The sequence below is a fragment of the Salmo salar genome, chromosome 29 (genome assembly GCF_965601325.2).
Source record: "Salmo salar chromosome 29, fSalSal1, whole genome shotgun sequence".
NCBI lineage: Eukaryota > Metazoa > Chordata > Actinopteri > Salmoniformes > Salmonidae > Salmo > Salmo salar.
The window spans coordinates 2,611,513-2,631,804 of record NC_138319.1 but is presented as its reverse complement, the minus strand read 5'-3'; the positions used below and the strand labels follow the sequence as shown (position 1 = coordinate 2,631,804).

General features: G+C 43.2%; 1 protein-coding gene across 4 annotated transcripts in view; it reads left to right on the top strand.

Moving 5' to 3' along the window:
• LOC106590025 (integrin beta-1) overlaps nucleotides 1-20,292 on the top strand; it is a 50,766-nt gene that overhangs the window by 10,038 nt on the left and 20,436 nt on the right. For all 4 annotated transcript variants that reach the window (XM_014180506.3, XM_014180509.3, XM_014180507.3 and 1 more), the window contains exons 2-7: nucleotides 11,546-11,612; nucleotides 12,089-12,174; nucleotides 14,019-14,238; nucleotides 14,691-14,861; nucleotides 15,131-15,369; nucleotides 20,092-20,247. In XM_014180506.3, coding sequence (XP_014035981.1) covers nucleotides 11,546-11,612; nucleotides 12,089-12,174; nucleotides 14,019-14,238; nucleotides 14,691-14,861; nucleotides 15,131-15,369; nucleotides 20,092-20,247 — 939 coding nt within the window. The remainder of the gene's footprint in view (nucleotides 1-11,545; nucleotides 11,613-12,088; nucleotides 12,175-14,018; nucleotides 14,239-14,690; nucleotides 14,862-15,130; nucleotides 15,370-20,091; nucleotides 20,248-20,292) is intronic.

Below are 20,292 nucleotides of genomic sequence, written 5' to 3'. Positions count from 1 at the left end.
GGCTCAGCCTCTCCTACTCAGAGAATAGGTCCCCTCCCCTCTGACCTTCTCTTCCAATGGGTTGAGAAGGAGGCAAGGACAGAGGACGTGAGAAATCAAGGAAATGCATAGGAGATTCTCCCATTGCTTTTGTCTGTCATAACAGGGTCTGTCAAGATGGGGGATGAGCATAAAGGGGAGGGAGAAGGAGGGAGGGACCAGAGTGGCGCAGTCACTGTAAAAGTTATTTTCTCTGGACTTAAGGCAGCCCTTTCCCTGTTACAAAACCTTCTTTTCCTGTTTTTCCTTTTCCATTCCTTCTTTTCATGGCTGGAGAAGGAGAAATCCCAATGCAAGCTCTCTCTGGAGCATTGTCACAGTGGAGTACTGCCAAGTTCTCCCTTTGCTTTACCCAAAAAAGCAGCTAGCTTGGTATTTGTGATTCTACCATTATTGCTGCTGCTGCTAGGAAGCATTTGCTGATGTGTAGATATTTCTAAAGCAAAGGAGCTGACAAATAAAGCCACTCAATCAGTCGTGACTAAGGGCTGCGAGTGACTCAATCTGATGCTTAGAGTCACACAGCTTTCAACAATCTAGACATGCAGAGATTGTTTTTAACCCTCTCCCATCCAGCTTTATACACGATTGGTCAGCTTTTTTTTTTTAAATGTGTCTTTATTTATCCAGGAAGCTCCATTGAGGTCCTAGAAAACCTATTTTACAAGGGAGACCTGGCCAAGAGGCCAGCTAAATAAAAAAAACAGGGAGAGTGCTCCGAGTGGGCTGTATGTTTTTTGAAGGGAAAGGGTGGTTATCATGGGGAAAATACCAGGTAGAGGGAACATTGCGGTCGGAGAGATGGGACATGACAACTGGTGCCTGTCCAAATATGGAAGCTCTACTCGGCTCAGGAACATGGATGTGAGTGATCTGGTTTCCCCAATGAAGTGCAGGCACCAGGCAGGCAGCTACTATCCTGGTCTGACTGCTGAGAGTATCCTATCCCAGAGAATTGCCTGTGAGCTCAGGTCGTGTCCTTTTTAGTCATGGTACTCTCCACAGACAGACCACCATCATGTATCACCTCTCCTCTCTTGAACACCGCAATGAGTTGATGAGAGGGTTTGTGTGTGTGTGCGTGTGCGTGTGTGTGTATCACCTGGATGATGATGTTTGAGGGAGCTGCCCCACTACCACGCTGTCTAAGCACCAGTGATCTATGTCTGGTTTTGGACATGGTTGAGTTTAACTGGAGATCTGTCTGTTTTTGTTCCACTCCCAGAGGAGGCAAATACTTTGAGCAATTTGGTTGTTAAGTCAAGTTCCCATAATAGTTTCAATCCCCCCCTCCATCCTGTTGGCCCCTGTGTTGTATATCTGCCCAGTGAAAGATCTTTCCAGGAGGTACTGATTCTTAAGTTAAGTTACCCTCATGAGCTTAAGATGCAACCCCTCAAAAGCAGTATTGTGTAGGGTTATCATCTTCGGGGGGTAGTACCATTGTGTTGGTCTAAATGTTATCTTATGTTTTGCTGCCATGTCCCTAGTCCCTCTGAAAACTTGAAGAACATTCCTTTCTCCAGCTGCTAAGCTTCATAGAATAGAAGTAGCCTTGTTGTTTTTCTAACTTGACACCTCGCTGGCATTTTACAGGCATATTTTCTCATTCAAACGTTTCCTTGGAACTATGTGCTGGACTAAAAGTCAAACCAACAAGAATGTTGGAGAAAATAACAGGGGCTAGGGATTTGTTTCTGACCAAAAACATATAAATGATCTTTATTTACACTGTCCAGAGATCTCATATGATTATTTGATCTGGTACAAAGTAGGTGCACATTTTGGGCTCAAATCGGTGTTGCGTGAACTTCAACTTTTGCTGAAGCACTCAGCTAAAGTAGCAACATTTACAACATTTAGTCTCTAACACAAAGACATCAACAACTGAATCACATTATAGATTATTAGCTTAGACTTATTAGGTCTAGGATACATTCCTTTAGAATTTGGAGCCGTAGGCTGTTGGCCTTAACCTGACTGAAGGACCTTTGGTCAGTTGCATTAGTGTAACACAGAAGTTGGGTAATGTCATGGCAGAAGAACTAATTGTGGCTTCAGCTCTTCTAAGATCAGTCAGCCAGTTAGCCAGCCAGTCAGTCTATCAGTCAGCCAGTCCAACAATCAGTCAGTCTGTCAGCAAGTCAGCTATTCAGTCTAATCTGGGGGTCGCAGACAGGCTGTCTGTGCAGTTAGGCTCTGTATAGAACATGATGGAGTACACACACACACACACACACACACACACACACACACACACACACACACACACACACACACACACACACACACACACAGAGGCGCTAAGGAATGCGTCACTCAACACCATACAGTACTGACTGCCAGAACTCCCTCCTCACCATGTAAAGCACTGAAAATACAGCAGCACTCTTAAGGCAGTAACTCTGCCTAGCGATTGGTGTCATTGACAGGTCAGGGGTATACTGTATATTTATGACAGGTCCCTACCACACATTTCGATGGTGTGTAAAATGGGGAGGAATCCGAATTCATAACTAGCTTCTGTATCTCTGGCCGGCTGGTCATACAAGCGTTATTGTAAACCATGTGCATTACTGTACACAAGTTCAGCATGCTGATGATTATCAGTTCTATGTTGGACGGATGTCCTCAGTAGATAGGCATTTGCAGAGGATTGTCCTGAAGTGTAATCCCTAGGGTTGGTGTGTTGAACTGAGACAGGAAGTTGGACATAAATTCTTCTAAATTCTCTATATTGGTGCACTCTCAACCCCCTCTTCTACTCTCAACTCCCTCTTCCACCCTAGGGGATTCTGTGATGTATGCTGTGCTTATCCCTTTTCCCGTAGCATTGCCCACTTAGCAGATTCTTCAAACTGTTAAAGGGTGACTGCACTTCCTGATTTGGCCTTGTTTTTCTTTAATGTTCATAACCTCTCACATCTAGACGTTCCGCTAGCGGAACACCACTCCAATATCCAATGATAGGGCGTGGCGCGGAATACAAACTCCTCGAAAATCCGAAAACTTCCATTTTTCAAACATATGACTATTTTACACCATTTTAAAGACAAGACTCTCCTTTATCTAACCACGCTGTCCGATTTCAAAAAAGCTTTACAACGAAAGCAAAACATTAGATTATGTCAGCAGTGTACCCCGCCAGAAATAATCAGACACCCATTTTTCAAGCTAGCATATAATGTCACAAAAACCAAAACCACAGCTAAATGCAGCACTAACCTTTGATGATCATCATCAGATGACACTCCTAGGACATTATGTTATCCTCTTGACGTTACCCTAGGATAGGGGGGCGCCACAGCGCATTTTGGAAAAAATTCGTGCCCATTTTCAACGGCCTACTAATCAAACTCAGAAGCTAGGATATGCATATAATTAATACTTGTGGATAGAAAACACCCTAAAGTTTCTAAAACTGTTTGAATGGTGTCTGTGAGTATAACAGAACTCATATGGCAGTCAAAACCCCGAGACCGATTGAAACAGGAAGTGGAATTCTGAATTGTGGACTCAACTTCACGTCGTTGCCTATTATTCACACCGTGAGCTATCATTCATTGAGCACTTCCTATTGTTTCCACAAGATGTCCCCAGTCTTTACAAAGTGTTTTGAGCCTTCTACTGTCGAAACTCAGTGAATGAGACGCGTTGGAAATTGGTCACAGGGGGAGGGCCATCACCATTATGACGCCGGCGGCCCTGTCTACCCCCACCTTTCGAAACGTTTTGAAACACAATACAATCGTCCCCCTCGAATCTTATTGGCTCTCTTGTTGAAACAGGCCCTGAAGATTTATGTTATAGAACGTTTGACATGTTTGAACGAACCTAAATGGGAAAAAAATGTTTTATTTCGAAACGGCTGTCCCGCGCCCGGCAGAGCATTTGGATACAGCATTCAGACGCGCTAACAACAGCAAGCTAACGGAACATAAAGGATGGACTTTTTCGACCGAAAATACATCTGTTGTGGACCTGGGATTCCTGGAAGTGCTTTCTGATGAAGACAACTAAAGGTAAGCGATTATTGACAATATTATACAAGATTAGATGTGATATGCGATTGTTCCAAGATGGTGCCGAGCTAGGTTTACTAGCTCATTTTCTGAGTATCGCATCCCCTTTTATCGCTAAGTGTGATTATCCAGTAAAGTTATTTTTAAATCTGGTATGACAGGTGCTTTCAAGAGATATTCATCTATAAATCTTAGAATGACAATATTACATTTTAAAAATGTTTTCGAATAGTAATTCAGTAAATTGTAGCACTGTTTCCCGGGATGCATTTGACGGGAAAATAGTTAGTCAACGTCAGACGCCGATGTAAAATGCTGTTTTCATATATAAATATGAACTTTATTGAACAAAAGAATGCATGCATTGTGTAACATGATGTCCTAGGTGTGTCATCTGATGAAGTTTGTAAAAGGTTAGTGCTGCATTTAGCTGTTTTTTGGTTATTTGTGATGCATGTGGTTGCTCGGAAAATGGCTATGTTGCTGCTTTTACGATGGACTCCTCTAACATAATCTAATGATTTGCTTTTCCTGTAAAACCTTTTTGAAATCGGACGACGTGGGTCGATTCAGGAGAGGTGTATCTATAAAACGATATGAGACAGTCCTATATTTGAAAAAAAAAATATATAAAATTTTGTTATGCTAATGTCGCTAGGAGTTTTCGCTGGATTTTGATCCCGCATACGGGACGAGACGCTGGAGAGGTTATACAATACATGCATGTTTTGTTCAATCAAGTAAATATTTATATCAAAAACCAGCTTTTTACATTAGCATGTGACGTTCAGAACTAGCATTCCCACCGAACACTTCCGGTGAATTTACTAAATTACTCACGATAAACGTTCACAAAAAACATAACAATTATTTGAAGAATTATAGATACAGAACTCCTTTATGCAATCGCGGTGTCCGATTTTAAAATAGCTTTTCGGTGAAAGCACATTTTGCAATATTCTGAGTAGATAGCTCGCCATCACGGGCTAGCTAATTTGACACCCACCAAGTTTGGTACTCACCAAACTCAGATTTACTATAAGAAAAATTGGATTACCTTTGCTGTTCTTCGTCAGAATGCACTCCCAGGACTTCTACTTCAACAACAAATGTTGGTTTGGTTCCAAATAATCCATAGTTATATCCAAATAGCGGCGTTTTGTTCATGCGTTCAAGACACTATCCAAAGGGTAACGAAGGGTGACGCGCGGACGCGTATCGTGACAAAAAATTTCAAAATATTCCATTACCGTACTTCGAAGCATGTCAAACGCTGTTTAAAATCTATTTTAATGCGATTTTTCTCATAAAATAGCAATAATATTCCGACTGGGAGTTGTTTTTTTCATTCAAAGACTGAAAAAGTAAAATGGACTCTTCATGTGCACGCGTGCGCCCGTTTCATTGTTCTCAGATCGACCACTTACCAAATGCGCTACTGTTTTTCAGCCAGGGACTGCAGAGTCATCATTCAACGTTCTGGCGCCTTCTGAGAGCCTATGGGAGCCTTAGAAAGTGTCACGTTACAGCAGAGATCCTTTGTTTTGGATAGAGATGACAAAGAAGGCCAAGAAATGGTCAGACAGGGTACTTCCTGTACAGAATCTTCTCAGGTTTTGGCCTGCCATTTGAGTTCTGTTATACACACAGACACCATTCAAACAGTTTTAGAAACTTTGGAGTGTTTTCTATCCAAAGCTACTAATTATATGCATATTCTAGTTTCTGGGCAGGAGTAATGACCAGATTAAATCGGGTACGTTTTTTATCCGGCCGTGAAAATACTGCCCCCTATCCATAACAAGTTAAGAAATGCTAGCAGCCATGACTGAAGGTAAACAAGAGTTGTCTTGGAGGTGTGGTTTAATGTGGGTGTGTCTTTGCCCAAGAATTACAACAAACAAGGACAGTAGCTATCCAGTTCAAGTTGAAACATTATTGAAAGCAAGCTGGCAACATGCATCAAACATGTTGTCAGGTTTGCTTGATTATGAGCTAACTAGCTTGCTAACGTTAGCTAGCAGGGAATAAACCTGTGTACAGGCGCAACGTTAGCTCAGCAAATCTTCCTCTAATATTACATGTTACAGAGAGGCTATGTATTTTGTTAGTTACATCACAGTATAATAGCCTAGTACTATTACAGAAGATGGCGTTGATAGACATGGCAGCTCTTTATCTAGCTCCTAAGTACACGAGCTCGTCTACAATTAAGTAGACAAACTCAGGGTGAGGTTCTCCTTTCAAAGACACATCAGGGACTTTAACATACTGTGTTTCACAGAATCATGGCTCTCTCCGGATATACTGTCCCTGTTCATACAGCGAGCTGGGTTCTCAGTACATCACACAGACAGGAATAAAGAACTCTCTGGGAAGAAGAAAGGCAGAGGTATATGTTTCATGATTAACTACTCATGGTGTGATTGTGATAATGTACAGGAACTCAAGTCCTTTTGTTCACCTGACCTAGAATACCTCATAATCAAATGCCGACCATATGACCTCCCAAGAAAAATCTCTTCGGTTATAGTCACAGCCGTGTATATTCCCCCTCAAGCCGATACCACGACAGCCCTGAAGGAACTATACTGGACTTTGTGCAAACTGGAAACCACATATCCTGAGGCTGCATTTATTGTAGCCGGGGACTTTAACAAAGAAAATTTGAGGAAAACGCTACCGGAGTTCTATCAACACATTGCCTATAGGACTCGCACGTCAAAAACTCAAGACCATTGTTACTTTCCCTTCCCGGATGGCTACAAGGCCCTCCCCCACCCTCCCTTCGGCAAATCAGATCACGACTCCATCCTGCTTCTCCCTTCCTATAGGCAGAAACTGAAACAGGAAGTACCTGTGCTAATGTCTATTCAATGCTTGTCTGACCAATCAGAATCCAAGTTTCTATATTGTTTTGATCAAGCAGACTGCAATATGTTCCTGGGTTGCCTCTGAGAATAACATTGACGTATACACTGACACAGTGACTGAGTTCATCAAGATGTGTATAGGGCATGTTGTTCTCACTGTAACTATTAAAACCTACACAAACCAAAAACCGCGGATAGATGCATCGAGCAAAACTGAAAGCGCAAACCACCACATTAACCATGGCAAAGTGACTGGGAATATGGTTGAATACAAACAGTGCAGTTATACCCTCCGTAAGGCAATCAAACAGGCAAACATCAGTACAGTGACAAAGTGGAATCGCAATTCAATGGCTCAGACACAAGATGTACGTGGCAGGGACTCCAGATAATCACAGATTACAAAGGGAAAACCAGCCACGTAGCGGACACTGACGTCTTGCTCCCGGACAAGCTAAAATCCTTCTTCGCCCGTTTACAATTTCACTCCAATTTGCATACCACCCTAATAGATCCACAGTCAATGCAATCGCCATCACACTGCACACTGCCCTATCCCATCTGGACAAGAGGAATACATATAAGAATGCTGTTCATTGACTTCAGCTCAGCCTTCAACACCATAGTACCCTCCAAGCTCATCATTAAGCTCAGGGCCCTGGGTCTGAACCCCGCCCTGTGCAACTGGTTCCTGGACTTCCTGACAGGCCACCCCAAGGTGGTGAAGGTAGGAAACAACACCTTCACTTCGCTGATCCTCAACGCAGGGGCTCAGCCCCCTCTGTACTCCCTGTTCACCCATGACTGCGTGGCCACGTACGCCTACAACTCAATCCTCAAGTTTGCAGACGACACAACAGCAGTAGGCCTGCTTACCAACAATGACGAGAAAGCCTAGAGGGAGGAGGTGAAGGCCCTTGTGAAGTGGTGCCAAGAAAATAACCTCTCCCTCAACATCAACAAAATTAAGGAGCTGATCGAGGACTTCAGGAGACAGCCGAGAGAGCACGTCCATATCAACGGGGCCACAGTGGAGGTTTAATGTTCAAGTTCCTCGGTGTATACTTCTCTGACAACCTGAAGTGGTCCACTAACACAGACAGTGTGGTGAAAAATGTGCAACAGCGCCTCTTTAACCACAGGAGGCTGAAGAAATTTGTATTGGCCCGTAAAACCATCACAAACTTTACAGATGCACCATTGAGAGCATCCTGTAAGGCTGTATCACCATCTGGTATGGCAAATGCATCGCCCGCAACCACAGGGCTCTCCAGAGGGTGGTGCGGTCTGCCCAACGTATCACCGGTGGCACACTGCCTGCCCTCCAGGACACCTACAGCACCAGATGTCACAGGAAGGCCAACAAAAATCATCAAGGACATCAACCACCCAAGCCACGGCCTGTTCACCTTGCTATCATCCAGAAAGTGAGGTCAGTACAGGTGGATCAAAGCTGAGACTGAGAGACTGAACAACAGCTTCCATCTCAACGCCATCAGACTGTTAAATAGCCATCACTAGCCGGCCTCCACCCTAGAGTATGCTACTCACAAGAAGCATTGCCTGATGTGAACCATGCCTCGAACAAAAGAGATCGCAGAAGACCTAAGATTAAGAATTGTTGCCTTGCATGAAGCTGGAAAGGGTTACAAAAGTATCTATAAAATCCTTGAAGCTTCTTCCGTGGTGTCCTTCCATGAACACCATTCTTGTTTAGTGTTTTATGTATGTAAGCTATGTAAGCACTGCTGTCAAAAAAAAACAATTTTGCAAGAGAATGTTAGGCTATCTGTCCGCCAATTGAAGCTCAACAGAAGTTGGGTGATCCAACAGGAAACGACCCAAAACACAGAAGTAAATCAACAACAGAATGGCTTCAACAGAAGAAAATACGCCTTCTGGAGTGGCATGACCTCCGAGAGCAGTTCACACCAGACATCCCAAAAATATTGCTGAACTGAAACAGTTTTGTGAAGAGCAATGGTCCAAAATTCACCCTGACCGTTGTGCAGGTCTGATTCACAACTACAGAGAACGTTTGGTTGAGGTTATTGTTGCCAAAGGAGGGTCTACCAGTTATTAAACCCAAGGGTTCACATACTTTTCCACCCTGCACTGTGAATGTTAACACAGTGTGTTCAATAAAGACATGAAAACATATAATTGTTTGTGTGTCATTAGTTTAAGCAGACAGTGTTTGTCTCTTGTTGTGACCTAGATGAAGTTCAGATCAAATTTTATGACCAATTTATGCAGAAATCCAGGTATTTCCAAAGGGTTCACATACTTTTTCTTGTCACTGTAAATAGACATGGAATCACTGGTCACTAATGTTTACAGTACATACTGTTTTGCTCATTTCATATGAATATATTGTATTCTAGTCAATGCCATCCTATTCAACTTTTGCTGTATATATATACTATTCTATCCTTCGTATCCTACAGAAATACTAAATATTCTATCCACATAATGTCTATACATCCCATCACATATACATCTACAGTGCATTCGGAAAGCATTCAGACACCTTGACTTTTTCCACAATTTGTTACGTTACAGCCTTATTCTAAAATGTATTAAATTGTCCCCCCCCCCCCCCCTCAATCAACACACAATAACCCATAATGACAAAGCAAAAACAGGTTTAGACATTTTAGCAAACTTGTAATTTTGATAAAATACTAATATTACATTTACATAAGTATTCAGACCCTTACTCAGTACTTTGCTGAAGCACCTTTGGCAGCTATCACAGCCTCGAGTCTGATTTGGTATGACGCTACAAGCTTGGCACACCTGTATTTGGGGAGTTTCTCCCAGTCTTCTCTGCAGATCCTCTCAAGCTCTGTCAGGTTTGATGGGGAGCGTCGCTGCACAGCTATTTTCAGGTCTCTCCAGAGATGTTCTATCAGGTTCAAGTCCGGGCTCTGGCTGGGCCACTCAAGAACATTCAGAGACTTGTCCCGAAACCACTCCTGCGTTGTCTTAGCTGTGTGCTTAGGGTTGTTGTCCTGTTGGAAGGTGAACCTGAGGTCCTGAGTGCTCTGGAGCAGGTTTTCATTGGAGCAGGATTTCGCTGTACTTTGCTCCGTTCATCTTCATCTGCCTTCCCTGTGGCTCAGTTGGTAGAGCATGGTGTTTGCAACGTCAGGGTTGTGGGTTTGATTCCCACGGGGGGCCAGTACAAAAAAAAAAAGAAATGCATGAAATGGAATGTATGCATTCACTACTGTAAGTCGCTCTGGATAAGAGCGTCTGCAAAATGACTAAAATGTAAAATGTAAATCTTTGCCTCGATCCTGACTAGTCTCCCAGTCCCTGCCGTGAAAATCATCCCCACAGCATAATGCTGCCACCACCGTGCTTCACCGTAGGGACGGTGCCAGATTTCTTCCAGACGTGACACTTGGCATTCAGGCCAAAGAGTTTAATCTTGGTCTCATGGTCTGAGAATCCTTTAGGTGCCTTTTGGCAAACTCCAAGCGGGCTGTCATGTGCCTTTTACTGAGGAGTGGCTTCCGTCTGGCCAATCTACCATAAAGGCCTAATTTGGTGGAATGCTGCAGAGTTGGTTGTCCTTCTGGAAGGCTTTCTCATCTCCACAGAGGAACTCTGGAGCTCAGTCAGAGTGACCATCGGGATCTTGGTCACCTACCTGACCAAGGCCCTTCTCCCCCAGTTGCTCAGTTTGGCCGGGCGGCCAGCTCTAGGAAGAGTCTTGGTGGTTCGAATCTTCTTCCATTTAAGAATGATTGAGGCCACTGTGTTCTTGTGGACCTACTATGCAGCAGAAATGTTTTTGTACCCTTCCCCTCTACACAATCCTATCTCAGAGCTCTACAGACAATTCCTTCAACCTCATAACTTGGGTTTTGCTCTGACATGCACTGTCAACTGTGGGACCTTATATAGACAGGTGTGTGTGCCTTTCCAAATCATGTCCAATCAATTTGTAGAAACATCTCAAGGATGATCAATGGAAACAAGATGCACTTGAGCTCAATTTCTGGTGTTTTGCGGGTACTATTTAATGAAGCTACCATTTGAGGACTTGTGAGGCATCTGTTTGGGGGTACAGAGATGAGGTAGTCATTCAAAAATCATGTTAAACACTATTTCTGCACACAGAGTGAGTCCATACAACTTATTATGTGACTTGTTAAGCAAATGTTGACTCTTGTTCTTATTTAGGCTTGCCATAACAAAGGGGTTGAATAATATTTGGCTCAAGACATTTAAGCTTTTCATTTTTTATTAAGTTGTAGACATTTCTAAAAACATAATTCCACTTTGACATTATGGGGTATTGTGTGTAGGCCTGTGACTCAAAATCTCAATTTAATCAATTTTAAATCCAGTCTGTAACACAACAAAATGTGGAAAAATAAAAGGGTGTGAATAGTTTCTGAAGGCACTGTTTAGGGCTCCAGACCATGTGACCACCTGACCATCAAGACCTCTGGGCCCTAAGGTTATATCAATTAACTGGTATCCAGCCTAATGTCTTCTATTTGTAGTACAAATGTAAACAGAAACACAGTATTCACTGCTAGATTTTACTGTATCCTCACACTAACCTCATGATGTTGTATCCGTTTTATTTTTCAGATGGACCTGAAACTACTTCTGGTATCAACATTGTTAGCAGTCATTTGTTACAGCAGTGCGCAGCAAGGTAAAGTTATTCTCTCTCATATCTCAAGTTTCTGTCCTACTTACTTTAACTTCCACCTTGTTAGACAAAATCAATCCTCAACAGTAACATCAGTATTCTGTTTCTGTACACTGACTACACAGTACATCATCTAATGATATTATGTCATAAACGATGTAGGCCTACATAAAATACAGAATGGTGACTAATAGCCTGATTTTCCATGGGTGAGTCGAAGCAAAGCGAGCATGCTGCTGTAATGTAATGATATCATTCGTCAGAAGAAGAAGCAGCTCCACCTAGGCTTTTTGGAGCTTAGTAGTGAGGACATTATAGAACTATGGAACAGCGGAATATTCCGTTCTGGCTCCAATTACTGTTCTCTCTGAGCCGCACAGTTTTCCTAATTCTAAATTAAACAATGTGTAAACACTGAGGCTTTTTGCCTGCTTAGTCTTTAGGAGTCTATAATGAGTTTGCTTCTCTTCAACCTTCAGAAGGGAACGAGTGCATCAAGGCCAATGCCAAATCCTGTGGGGAGTGTATTCAAGTGGGAGCGAAATGTGGATGGTGCACAGACCCAGTATGTGGATTTGAATTTGTCAATAACTTTGTTACTGCATTGTTACTGTAACTGACTCAGCATTAGAACTCGTATGCAATCAAGGAGAGAAGTATGTCATCTAAACTGTCCCTTCTAATTACAACAGTAGTGTGTCAGGCAATATTGTTTATAACCTTTATAACCTGCTTTGGAGTGTAGGAAATATACTGCTCAAAAAGGGAACACTTAAACAACACATCCTAGATCTGAATGAAAGAAATAATCTTATTAAATACTTTTTTCTTTACATAGTTGAATGTGCTGACAACAAAATCACACAAAAATAATAAATGGAAATCCAATTTATCAACCCATGGAGGTCTGGATTTGGAGTCACACTCAAAATTAAAGTGGAAAACCACACTACAGGCTGATCCAACTTTGATGTAATGTCCTTAAAACAAATCAAAATGAGGCTCAGTAGTGTGTGTGGCCTCCACGTGCCTGTATGACCTCCCTACAATGCCTGGGCATGCTCCTGATGAGGTGGCGGAGGGATCTCTTGAGGGATCTCCTCCCAGACCTGGACTAAAGCATCCGCCAACTCCTGGACAGTCTGTGGTGCAACGTGGCATTGGTGGATGGAGTGAGACATGATGTCCCAGATGTGCTCAATTGGATTCAGGTCTGGGGAACGGGCGGGCCAGTCCATAGCATCAATTCCTTCCTCTTGCAGGAACTGCTGACACACTCCAGCCACATGAGGTCTAGCATTGTCTTGCATTAGGAGGAACCCAGGGCCAACCGCACCAGCATATGGTCTCACAAGGGTCTGAGGATCTCATCTCGGTACCTAATGGCAGTCAGGCTACCTCTGGCGAGCACATGGAGGGCTGTGCGGCCCCCCAGAGAAATTCCACCCAACACCATGACTGACCCACCGCCAAACCGGTCATGCTGGAGGATGTTGCAGGCAGCAGAACGTTCTCCACGGCGTCTCCAGACTCTGTCACGTCTGTCACGTGCTCAGTGTAAACCTGCTTTCATCTGTGAAGGGCACAGGGCGCCAGTGGTGAATTTGCCAATCTTGGTGTTCTCTGGCAAATGCCAAACGTCCTGCACGGTGTTGGGCTGTAAGCACAACCCCCACCTGTGGATGTCGGGCCCTCATGGAGTCTGTTTCTGACCGTTTGAGCAGACACATGCACATTTGTGGCCTGCTGGAGGTCATTTTGCAGGGCTCTGGCAGTGCTTCTCCTGCTCCTCCTTGCACAAAGGCGGAGGTAGCGGTCCTGCTGCTGGGTTGTTGCCCTCCTACGGCCTCCTCCACGTCTCTTGATGTACTGTCTCCTGGTAGCGCCTCCATGCTCTGGACACTACGCTGACAGACACAGCAAACCTTCTTGCCACAGCTCGCATTGATGTGCCATCCTGGATGAGCTGCACTACCTGAGCCACTTGTGTGGGTTGTAGACTCCGTCTCATGCTACCACTAGAGTGAAAGCACCGCCAGCATTCAAAAGTGACCAAAACATCAGCCAGGAAGCATAGGAACTGAGAAGTGGTCTGTGGTCCCCACTTGCAGAACCACTCCTTTATTGGGGGTGTCTTGCTAATTGCCTATAATTTCCACCTGTTGTCTATTCCATTTGCACAACAGCATGTGAAATTTATTGTCAATCAGTGTTGCTTCCTAAGTGGACAGTTTGATTTCACAGAAGTGTGATTGACTTGGAGTTACATTGTGTTGTTTAAGTGTTCCCTCTATTTTTTTGAGCAGTGTATATTTTCAGAAAATAAGGACCTTACATTTTGGGTGGATTCCCTCTGAGTGCATAATGCAATTTGTCATGATACTGATTAACCTCCTCCCTCTCCCCCAGGAGTTTCTTAAGCAGGGTGAGGCCACGTCGACCCGCTGTGACGAGCTGGAATCCCTGAGGAAGAGAGGTTGCGGCGGCGCCAAGGTAGAGAACCCCCGAGGCAGCCAGTGGGTCCTGAAGAACAAGGCTGTGACCAACCGCAACAAGGGAGCAAAGAAACTCAGACCAGAGGATATCACACAGATCCAGCCCCAGAAACTCACCCTTAGCCTCAGATCTGGTAGGACCTTTGATAAGGGTGCATCCCAAATGGCAACCTTTTCCCTATTTAGTTCTACTACTTTTCGTTCTGGTCAAAAGTAGTGCCTCATATTGGGAATAGGGTGGCATTTGGGACGCAGTCTTAGTTAACTTTGTTTTAGCCATAACTTCCCATTTGATCATTGCTGAAGCAATTTTGCTGAGGGTTGCTGTTTCACTGTTATGTTGATTAGTTACAGTATCCTCTATTTTCTTTGAGAGTTTAAGCTATCAACTGTACAGCTGTTATTATGATGTGGAAGGAAGGAGTGCTCCTTGCACTCTTCCGTGCCAGAGGCTTATTTGACAGGGACAATGGACCTTAATCAACATTTCAGTGTTAACATCAATATAAATATGCCAGAGTTAGCAAAAGTGCAAATTTTCATCCATAGTCCCTGGTTTAACCTTGCCTCTGTTTGTATACTGTAGGTGAACCCCAGTCTTTTAATCTGAAGTTCAAACGAGCTGAGGATTACCCCATCGACCTCTACTACCTGATGGACCTCTCCTACTCAATGAAGGATGATCTGGAAAATGTAAAGAACCTGGGAACACAGCTGATGCTGGAGATGTCAAAGATCACATCTGATTTCAGAATTGGTAAGATTATGAATCTGCCCCGGTATGAGGAATGGGGATGTCCATATTTCTTATAACTTTTCCTCCACAATAACTTGATCTCTTCTGCTTTCAGTGCTGTTTGGGTGCATATTGCATAATTATACATTTTCTACAATACCCATAATGTTATGTGTAACATATCCAGTTTTATCTTAGTAAAGATGTTCTGAAGCTAACAAATTGGTGTCCTGTCTCCTTACCAATACAGTTTATATGTGAGCTGGATATCTTCTCTTCTTCTTTTCTAGGTTTTGGTTCCTTTGTTGAGAAAACTGTGATGCCTTACATAAGCACCACCCCAGCCAAGCTGCTGAACCCCTGTACTGGGGACCAGAACTGCACCAGTCCATTCAGCTATAAGAACGTCCTGAAGCTGACCAGCAATGGACAGGAGTTCAACACCCTGGTGGGACAACAGCAGATCTCTGGAAACCTGGACTCACCAGAGGGAGGCTTTGATGCCATCATGCAAGTGGCTGTCTGTGGTGTAAGTATTATGTTTTTATTATAATATACAGTACCAGTCAAAAGTTTGGACACATCTACTCATTTCAGGGTTTTTCTTTATTTTCACTATTTTCTACATTGTAGAATAATAGTGAAGACATCAAAACGATGACATAACCCCATATGGAATAAAAAAACAAGTGTCAAACTAATCAAAATATATTCTTCAAAGTAGCCACCCTTTGCCTTGATGACACGCTTGGCATTCTCTCAACCAGCTTCATGAAATAGTCACCTGGAATGCATTTCAGTTAACATGTGTGCCTTGTTAATTTGTGGAATTTCCTTTGAAACAATCAGTTGTGTTGTGACAAGGTATGGGGTTGTATAGAACAGCTCAAATAAACAAAGAGAAACGACAATCCATCATTACTTTGTTGGGTTCTGAGAATATGAAATATACTTATTAATGTCACTGAGTGAGAGAGGGTAATGTATAATGTTTACATTATGTCAGGATATGTTATTGTTAGCCATCAGGGATCCTATGGGAGGGATCCTCTGGGAGGAGAAGAGACACAGTCTGGTACCAGTCACCATGACAGACATGAGTTGGGGAGGAGTGAGCACATTGGGGCACAGGTCAGGTCAGATGAAGTGAGGAAGAACAGGTATCACTAAGGTTCTGTCTAGCAACAGAGATGCATTGGCTGTTCAGATCTGGAGGAGACTCAGCATAGGAGAAAGGGTTAAATATCAGTGCTTGTATGAAATGTCGTCTATTCAGCTGTTCGATCCTTTGGGAAGAATAAACTTGATTTGAGCTTTCAGTGTCCATTGAGTTCTTACTCTGATAATTACAACCTAACAACTTTAAGACATGAAAGTCAATCAAACTTTGAAAGTTTCTCCAAGTGCAGTCGCAAAAACCATCAAGCGCTATGATGAAACTGGTTCTCATAAGGACCGCAACAGGAAAGGAAGACCCAGAGTTACCTCTGCTGCAGAGGATAAGTTCATTAGAGTTAGCTGCACCTCAGGTTGTAGCCCAAATAAATGCTTCACAGATTTCAAGTAACAGACAAATCTCAACATCAACTGTTCAGATGAGACTGTGTGAATCAGGCCTTCATGGTCAAATTGCTGCAAAGAATCCACTACTAAAAGACACCAATAAGAAGAAGAGACTTGCCTGGGCCAAGAAACACGAGCAGTGGACATTAGACCGGAGGAAATCTGTCCTTTGGTCTGATGAGTCCAACCTCCGTGTCTTTGTGAGATGCAGAGTAGGTGAACGGATGATCTCCGCATGTGTAGTACCCACTGTGAAGCATAGAGGTGTTTGTGTGGGGGTGCTTTGCTGGTGACACTGTCAGTGATTCATTTAGAATTCAAGACACACTTAACTAGCATGGCTACCACAGCATTCTGCAGCGATACGCCATCCCATCTGGTTTGCTCTTAGTGGGACTATCATTTGTTTTTCAACAGGACAATGACCCAACACATCTCCAGGCCGTGTAAGGGCTATTTGAACAAGAAGGAGAGTAAATGAGTGCTGCTTCAGATGACCTGGCCCCCACAATCACCGACCTCAACCCAATTGAGATGTTTTGGGATGAATTGGACCACGGAGTGAAGGCTGTTGAAGGCTGTCAAGGCTGTTGGAAAAGCATTCCAGGTGAAGCTGGTTGAGAGAATGCCAAAAGTGTGCAAAGCTGTCATCAAGGCAAAGGGTGGCTACTTTGAAGAATCTAAAATATATTTGTTTAACACTTTTTGGGTTACTACATGATTCCATATGTGTTACTTCATAGTTTTGATGTCTTCACTATTATTCTACAATGTAGAAAATAGTAAATATAAAGAAAAACCCTTGAATGAGTAAGTGTACTGTAAATTATTCAAATAATCATTTTATCAGGGTTTTAAACTCAGTAAATATAGAAACGTCCTCTCACTGTCAACTGTTTATTTTCAGCAAACTTAACATGTGTAAATATTTGTATGAACATAAGATTCAACAAACTGAACAAGTTCCACAGACATGTGACTAATAGAAATTGAATAATGTGTCGTTGAACAAAGGGGGGTCAAAATCAAAAGTAACAGTCGGTATCTGGTGTGGCCACCAGCTGCATTAGCCCTTTGAAATAGCAGTTTAGCACCCTAGAGTGAATGAACTCTCAACATTGAGGTTTTATAAAACGTCTTTCTCTTAGATTCCAGTTAGCCTCCACTCCAGCCATTCTCAAATGAGAATAGGGTGTTGGGGTCTGGTACCACAAGATCAATTCACAGTGACAATAAACATACTTACTTACTCCTCTTTGTCTTGAGTCAATATAAACTCAGCAAAAAAAGAAACATTCCTTTTTCAGGGCCCTGTTTTTCAAAGATAATTCATAAAAATCCAAATAAATTCAGATCTTCATTGTAAAGGGTTTAAACATGTTTCCCATGCTTGTTCAATGAACCATAAACAATTAATGAACGTGCACCTGTGGAACGATCGTTAAGACACTAACAGCTAACAGACGGTAGGCAATTAAGGTCACAGTTATGAAAACCTAGGACACTAAAGAGGCCTTTATACTGACTCTGAAAAAAACACCAAAAGAAAGTAGCCCAGGGTCCCTGCTCATCTGCGTGAACGTGCCTTAGGCATGCTGCAAGGAGGCTTGAGGACTGCAGATGTGGCCAGGGCAATAAATTGCAATGTCCGTACTGTTAGACGCCTAAGACAGCGCTACAGGGAAACAGGGCGGTCAGCTGATCGTCCTTGCAGTGGCAGACCACGTGTAACAACACCTGCACAGGATTGGTACATCCGAACATCACACCTGCGGGACAGGTACAGGATGGCAACAATAACTGCCCGAGTTACACCAGGAACGCACAATCCCTCCATCAGTGCTCAGACTGTCCGTAATAGGCTGAGAGAGGCTGGACTGAGGGCTTGTAGGCCTGTTTGTAAAGCAGGTCCTCACCAGACATCACTGGCAACAAACAACGTCGGCTATGGGCACAAACACACCATCGCTGGACCAGACAGGACTGGCAAAAAGTGCTCTTCACTGATGAGTCGCTGTTTTGTCTCACCAGGGGTGATGATCAGATTCGCGTTACACCGAGGCCTGTACTCTGGAGCGGGATCGATTTGGAGGTGGAGGGTCCATCATGGTCTGGGGCGGTGTGTCACAGCATCATAGAACTGAGCTTGTTGTCATTGCAGGCAATCTCAACACTGTGCGTTACGTGGAAGACATCCTCCTCCCTCATGTGGTACCCTTCCTGCAGGCTCATCCTGACATGACCCTCCAGCATGACAATGCCACCAGCCATACTGCTCGTTCCGTGCCTGATTTCCTGCAAGACAGGAATGTCAGTGCTCTGCCATGGCCAGCAAAGAGCCCGGATCTCAATCACATTGAACACATCTGGGACCTGTTGGATCAGAGGGTGAGGGCTAGGGCCATTCCTCTAAGAAATGTCTGGGAACTTGCAGGTGCCTTGGTGGAAGAGTGGGGTAACATCTCACAGCAAGAACTGGCAAATCTGGTGCAGTCCATGAGGAGGAGATGCACTGCAGTACTTAACTAGGCCCCTTTTTTCTCAATTACCGCCTGACTGACGTGCCCAAAGTAAACTGCCTGTTGGTCAGGTCCTGAAGCCAGGATATGCATATAATTGGTGCCATTGGAAATAAAACACTTTGTCATTTGTAGAAATGTTAAAATTATGTAGGAGAATATAACACAATAGATATTGTAGGAGAAAATCCAAAGAAAAACCAACCAGAATTTCTTTTTTGAGAGACCATGCTCTTACAATGGAAAGTATAGGGGCATACTGAATTCTACCTCCCAGGATGCAATTCCTATGGTTTCCACAGGGTGTCAGCAGTCTATGTTCAAGTTTTTAGGCTTGTATCTTCCAAAACGAATAAGAAATATGAGTTTTAGTTCAGGAACACAGTCTTGGAAATTGGTGTTTGGGCGCGCCATGAAGACAAGACGCACCTGCTAAAATCGATTTCTTATTGAACATACTTCTTTCCGTAAGAAAAATTATAGTTTGATTACATTTTAGGGTATCTGAGGAGTAAATAGAAACCTATTTTGATTTGTTGAAACAAAGTTTAGGGGTAGATTTTCGGATTCCTTTCTCTGCATGTTGAACGAGTGGATTACTCAAATCGATGGCGCCAACTAAACAGACTTTTTGGAATATAAAGAAGGATTTTATTTAACAAAACGACACTACATGTTATAGCTGGGACCCTTTGGATGACAAATCAGAGGAAGATTTAAAAAAAGGGAATATTTAATCACCATTTGTGAATTTATGAAACCTGTGCCGGTGGAAAAATATTTTGATGTGGGGCGCCGTCCTCAAACAATCGCATGGCATGCTTTCGTTGTAATAGCTACTGTAAATCGGACAGTGCAGTTAGATTAACAAGAATTTAAGCTTTCAACCGATATAAGACACTTGTATGTACCTAAATGTTAAATATCCATAATTTCTATGATTATTTATTTGAATTGCACCGGAATTTGTCTCGCTAGCTGGACGCCTAGCCCTAAGAAGTTTTAACCTCTTACATAGCTGTTCCTAGTTTTTTGAATATATTTCCTGAATCTTTCCTATGTGTTGTAGTTTTGTTCTCTGGTATTTCTGTAAGCTGTGTCCTTTTTCTGTATGTGGTTTTATTTCACAATGAGTTTGTATGGGCCCCTCTCTCTCTCCCTCCTCCCAGGAGCACATTGGCTGGAGGAACGTCACCCGTCTGCTGGTGTTTTCCACTGATGCTGGCTTCCACTTTGCTGGAGATGGGAAACTGGGAGGGATTGTTCTGCCCAACGATGGGAAATGCCACCTGGAGAACAACATGTACACCATGAGCCACTACTATGTATGTATAATAATACATAATGTAGTGTATTATACAACGGGTGAT